The sequence below is a fragment of the Anneissia japonica genome, unplaced genomic scaffold, assembly GCF_011630105.1.
Source record: "Anneissia japonica isolate Jap-2015-1 unplaced genomic scaffold, ASM1163010v1 scaffold288118_len230876_cov182, whole genome shotgun sequence".
NCBI lineage: Eukaryota > Metazoa > Echinodermata > Crinoidea > Comatulida > Comatulidae > Anneissia > Anneissia japonica.
This window is the reverse complement of record NW_022709084.1, coordinates 217,524-223,780: the sequence shown is the minus strand read 5'-3', so window position 1 is coordinate 223,780 and position 6,257 is coordinate 217,524. Positions and strand designations below refer to the sequence as shown.

At 34.7% G+C, this 6,257-nt stretch overlaps 2 protein-coding genes across 2 annotated transcripts in view; both read left to right on the top strand.

The window, feature by feature from the left end:
* The first annotated feature begins 531 nt into the window (after positions 1–531).
* Positions 532–6,257, top strand: part of LOC117106661 (DNA mismatch repair protein Mlh3-like) — a 15,010-nt gene continuing 9,284 nt past the window's right edge. Inside the window, exons 1-8 of the mRNA XM_033248062.1 lie at positions 532–685; positions 2,216–2,481; positions 2,792–2,874; positions 3,029–3,140; positions 3,263–3,476; positions 3,639–4,014; positions 4,128–4,371; positions 4,470–4,654. The gene's annotated coding sequence lies outside the window, so the exon portion shown is untranslated. The remainder of the gene's footprint in view (positions 686–2,215; positions 2,482–2,791; positions 2,875–3,028; positions 3,141–3,262; positions 3,477–3,638; positions 4,015–4,127; positions 4,372–4,469; positions 4,655–6,257) is intronic.
* On the top strand, positions 3,263–4,580 carry LOC117106655 (zinc finger protein 862-like; the record flags this gene model as incomplete). The annotated part of the gene is made up of 3 exons (XM_033248050.1): positions 3,263–3,476; positions 3,639–4,014; positions 4,470–4,580. Coding segments are annotated over 3 exons (701 nt in total), but the record flags the coding sequence as incomplete, so codon positions are not given.

Here is a 6,257-nt window from a genome sequence, read left to right as displayed (position 1 = left end):
ATACAACACCTTCATGACAGTCCAGCCCTCCAAATCTTGTTTTAATAAATAACTGAATTCACTTCAATGATATATTTTGATCTTCATTCATTATTATTATTATTATCATTTACTTTTTATTATTATTTATTTATTTATTTATTATTATTATTATTATTATTATTATTATTATTATTATCTGTATTATTATTATTATTATCTGTATTATTATTATTATTGTTATTATTATTATTATTATTATTATTATTATTATTATCATTATTATTATTATTACTATGTCTTTGCCACTAACATTATCATTGTTTCTCTGGAAGGCGTCTTGTACAGGGACATGTTCCTTTTTGCCTAACCAGTCTCATTACGTTTTGTGTGAAATAAAATTATGAATTATGAATTATACCAATGTCATCTAGCCTATCGATAAAAACATCGATTCGATTAATTAACAGCAGCTTTTCGCAGTGGCAGTGCCGATAGAAAACAGCAACTTTTTGGCACTGCGGCAGTGCCGATAGAAAACGGCAGCTTTTTGGCACTGCGGCAGTGCCGATAGAAAACAGCAGCTTTTTTTGGCACTGCGGCAGTGCCAAGTGCCGAAAGCCACTATCTCCACGACCACCATGACTCTCAAAAAGAAGACCAAAAAGGAACTGCTAGTAGGCCTAGCCTAGATACGAAAACTAAGGTTTGTAAAAAACAATATTGTTAGTTGGGCTAGGTAGTTATAATAATTTATACCTCCTTACTACAACTTTTCTGCTTGATATCTTTTAGGACTAGGCCTAGGGCCTAGGCCCTAATTGTTGTTAGTACTAGCCTAGACCTAGCCTAGTAGTAGTAGTAGTAGGGGAGATTCGGCCTAGGCCGTCCGGCCTAGGAATTAATGTAGCCTGTGGTGGTAGGCCTGGCTAGGATGGAGAGTAGGCCTAGGCCCTAGAGGTAAGCCTAGGTAAGACAAGAGCACTCAAACAATTATATCCTTCAGTTGACTTAAAATATAGTTTCACATAGACTATTCAATGGTAAGAACACTTTTTTCTCTCTTTTTTTCCACTTATTCAAAAACATAAACGGTAACAAAAGTATAGGCCTAGGCCTAGGCCTAGGCCTACTAAAGCAAATTAAACAAATAAATTCAAAAAATCTTTCCAAGTTTCCAAAAAAGAATTAAGCTTATCATTAATACTGGCTATGTATTTTATAGTTTGAAAATAATAAGCAATTTTAATTTTCGCCACTTTGACCTCCGGTGGCTTCCCTTGCATTTTTCTTTTTGTATAAAAGAGCTGAGAATAGGCAGCTCTAAAATTCTGGACCATAAGACCTGCCAAAATGGCAAAACACCAAATGAATGTAAAAATGAGCTAGTTATTAATATTAGGCATAGTAATCGGCAGGTTCTTGATTACAAGGCTAAGGAGCATTCCACAGTATTTGGCCCGTGAGTGTTAAATTTTAATTTTCAATTAATTATATAAATTTTGGCTAATTTTCAAAGAAGATATATATTAAAGTTAGATGAAAAAAACTTTTTAATTTTTTTTGATGGACCGTGTTCTGATTATATAAAATAGGCCTATTCACAATACGCAATGTCGTCCTGGCTATTTATGACTCGGGGAGGGGGGGAAATGTGTCGTATAATGTTTCCATTATCGGGCCTTTAAAGTGGACAAATGAAATCGAAAAATGTGATTTAAAAGTATGAGTAGGTTACAGTAAATTTTGATAAAATTGTTGGTAAGTTTTTTCCATGAGTTTCTGACGTAATATGAATTTGCAGTGATGGAGGCTTAATAATAAAAAATAATTATCCAATGAACAGCTCGGGCTGTCATCAGTGTGTTGCTGAACACGCAGAAAGAGCGATTCGTAAAGAACTTGTTGTCTCTCATTCATGGCACCGTTTCATCGTAATAACTCCACACTATTCGTATATGAAACAATGAAACGTTCAACAATAAAAATGAATCAGGAGTTCGCAAGCGCAACACAGTGGTCGGCATTATAGAAGGTAGAATTAATGATGTTTTATTTTAATTTAACACTTCTATTTAAGCAATTGTACATTAGGTGCAGTGACTGGCCAGTAATTTCACGCTGCTGAGGCAATAAATATGAGCATGATTTAATCTCATCATACATTTGTTTTGAGATCGCCAAAGACTCGAGAAAAGTCAGTAGTAAAATCTTCTAAATCGTAACTGTTTTCTAGGCCTCAGAGCATGTCTGCTCCTTGACATGTTAGCGGGTCAAAGCGACCTTTCAACACCAACCGAAGTAACTAGGGGATTGCTAAGTTTTTGTATTCACAAGCGCCTACCTCTAGGCCTAGGCCTAGTGATGATGAAGATGCAGAATCAGCGAAGAAGAAGCAGAAGACCACAGATGCTGAGTCATCGCCAAGTAAACAACGGCAGTCTGACTTAAACCCTGAGTGGCATAAACAGTTCCTATGGTGATAGGAAACAGATAATGGAGGTTGGTATACACAATTTTTTTTTAGAGTACTGTAGTTTTCCGAATATTAATCTTTAGTTTAAATAGTTTAAATACACTAACATTTTCAAATATGTTAGACTCTTCTGTATATTTTAGGGTAGAGAGGCCCTGATATTACTATGATGCGACGACGATCGGCATAGTGATGAGAGTAGGCATAAAATGACGTCACAGGAAAATGTTTAGCCCTCTGAATGATTGATACGGGTGAAATTATGTTTATTGAATTTTGGATATTTTCATTAGAGGTACGGTACAATGATATATCTAATGCATTATTTTATTTAAGGTATGAACTGCAAGCTGTGCAGAAAGCATCAACGGCGACCGAGAAAGAGTATTGTGCTTCAGCACCTCCCAGCTAGTTGAAGGGTATGCATGACAATTGATGCTTGTTTGTAAAAAAAAAAATATTTAAATATTTTAGTATTATACATCTTGTAATGCCGATGCATTACAAGATGTATAATACATGGACCTCTGTTAACATATAATAACATTATATTTTACTCATCTTACTATACAGGTTTGTCCGTAATGAGTCAATCAACCGTATAGCCATGGAAGGAGCGATGAGGTGCCTATACTGGCTTTGCAAGGAAGAAGTGCCTCATAATTCCCATCTCTATTGAACTTGTGTAAGTTTTAAAAATACACTTGACATATCAGCTAACAGTTAACAGCTGAAAAATTATCTTATTCTTATTTGTTCGTAATTTACTTTAAGGTGTACAGTATTTTCAATTGAATTTGTATTTAGGCAAGAGTCTCGGGGTTGATGTTTTAAATTCTTTGAAGCAAGGTGGCAACGCTTCCTACACGTCAGAACGTTTCATTCAGGAGGCTGTCACCACCCTTGGCAAACAGATATCTACACCCCTTCTACAGAAGTTGAGAGACAGCTGCTACTTCTCAATCCTGGTAGATGAGACAACTAATGTTGCAGTCAAAAAGGAACTCATAATCTACATAAGGTGAAGAATATTACAATTTTATATACAGCATATTAATAATATTAATATTAATAATAATATTAATATTAATGGTTTGATTTATAAAAATTTCTTGATTACTGTCCACTCACATCTTAATTTTGGTGTGCAGGTGTGGTAATTTTTTTTTTCACTGAATTGTAGATACTTGAAAGAAAGTGAAAGAGAAAGTGAGACTCTATTCAGTGGTATGTTAGGGCTGTATGATGGAAAAACTGAGACCATTGTTAAAGCAATCATCGATCACCTGCACAGCAACGATCTTCCAAAGAACATGTGTGCACTAGGCAGCGATGGAGCAGCGGTCATGGTGGGTTCTAGAAATGGGGTAGCAGCCAAATTAAAGGAACAAGTCCCACGTCTCCTGAACAACCACTGTGTTGCTCACAGGTTGGCATTAGCCAGCTCCCAAGCAGCCAACCACATCCCATATCTAAAGAAGTTTAAGGCCATTGTTGAACAGTTATACAGGTTTTATAACTACAGTCCTGTTCGTACAGCTTCCTTGCATGAAATTCAGGTAAGATTTCTTAATAATCCCATAATTTTTTAATCAGATCATATTACTGTACATGAAATTGTTAGATTATATGAATTTACTTGCTAAAAACATTTATGTTTTCTTCTTGACAGACTATCATAAATGACCCCAGAATTAAAATAACTCAGGCCAAGCATGTGAGGTAGTTGAGCCACGATGCAGCCATCCAGTCAATCAGAAAGACATTCGAAAGCGTTGTAACTAGCTTAGAACGAAAAGCACGAGAGGTCAGATGTGCAGGCTATGGGTTTATCTATTTGTACAGACGTACAATTTTGTGGCCACATGCTGTCCGATGTCTTGCCAATTCTGTCGCAACTGTCTAAGATTTTTCAGGTAACTTAATAATGACTTATTTCTTTACATAATAATAATATAATTGGGGGGTATCTTTTTTTTTTTTTTAACCATTCATTCATTAATTCTCTTTTCAGCGAAGAGACTTGGACTACACAGTTGTGAAACCACTGGTGGCAGCAACAATCAGCACAGTGTCAGCTCTTAAAACCACCCTGGTCAATATTTCTCTAAGTTACCTAAAGTAATGGAAAATCTTGCCGACAAACCTTTCCAATTCTCCATTCCAACACCACATCAAGTCAACATGTTCAAGACATCGGTAAATGTTTTTTTCATCTTGTATTAACTGAATGATTTTGCTTCTTGAGAATAAAGGAACTTTGCCTTGGTACCTCCAATGTAAATTTTAGGGAATAATTTACGACAAGTACATTGACCAGGTTGTCAGAAACCTGGAGACAGGTTTCCTGACCTTCCAATGCTGGAAGCTTTCAACGTCTTTGATGTTAGCTTAATGCCAGAAAACTCAGATGAGCTTCATGCCTATGGACAAGAAGAAAATGAGGTTAGTTTCTGACACCAAAAGAATATTGTAAAATAAGATGAAATTTAAAAAATTGTTCAATTGGAAATATATTCTTTTCCTCCATAATATTTTTTTCACAGTAAAAACTCTACATGTGGTTATTATGAAACAATACATGTTTACAACCATTTATTTATCACTTTTAGATGCTTTGCGACCACTATCATTTAGACAAAGAACATGCACACTAGGAGTGGTCCAGTTTGAAACATCTTGTAAAGGAGGTTGAACTTTCCTGCCAGAAGCTGATGAGTAAGGTCGCCACACAACCAGAAGCTTTCCCAAACCTAGCAAAGATTGCTTCTGCTGGCTTACTCATCCCAACATTGACTGCTGGTAAATATCATTTTCATATAAAAATACATGTTTGTACAATGTTGCCTATAACTATAATTTTTCAACTTGTAAATTTAAAATTGATTGAACTTCTTATTTTTTCAGATTGCGAGAGAGGATTTTCAACCTTAAAGGGAGTTAAGACTGACCCATGAAACCGCCTGAGCAACAGAATTGTAAACTCGCTACTACTTATTTCCATGGAAGGCCCTGCTCAGAGTGAATTTGCTGCATGTGTGAATGATTGGGCTAACCAAAAGAAGAGGAGGATACAGTTTGACTAAATATAGAATAGATATAAGCAATTGGCAATAAAATATAAAATTAGTTAACAAGTATGTATATTTCAATGAACTCAGTAGATTGGGCCAACAAAAGAAAAAGGAGGATGCAGTTCAAATAAAAATAGAATAGGTATATACAAATGGCAATAATATATATATATAATTTATGTACATTTTAATGAGTAAATTTGTGTAATTGTTTTATAGAAAAAGGTAATAAATATGCAATAAAAACTAATACAAGTAATATGTGCAGTAACTATTCATATTATGTATTTGTAAAATTTGTGTGTACATGTGTAGCTAAAGAAATTTGTAACTGGCATAACAATTACCACTCCCAACTAAATAAATTAAAATAATTATGTTTAGAAGAATGTACAATATGTAACAATTGGAGACTGAAGTAATTGAATAAACTCTATATTTTGAAATGATGAATGGCTTTGTATGGTTCATTTTGTAGGTTATTCTGATGTTGACAGCATCAAACATGTATATATATATATATATATATACTGCAGATATTGGGATTCCTTCCAGTGGATGCTTTGTTTATTTTGTCATTCTGATCGGATTTTCTCTACTGGTCCGTTTTAATTTTAAATAGTTTTGCATTATGTGGCCGTTTGCTGTTTTATGGGTTTTTCCCATTTTTTGCCTTTTAAAATTTATATATTATTAAAGAATCTCTATTGAGATCCAGCGGGCCGCCA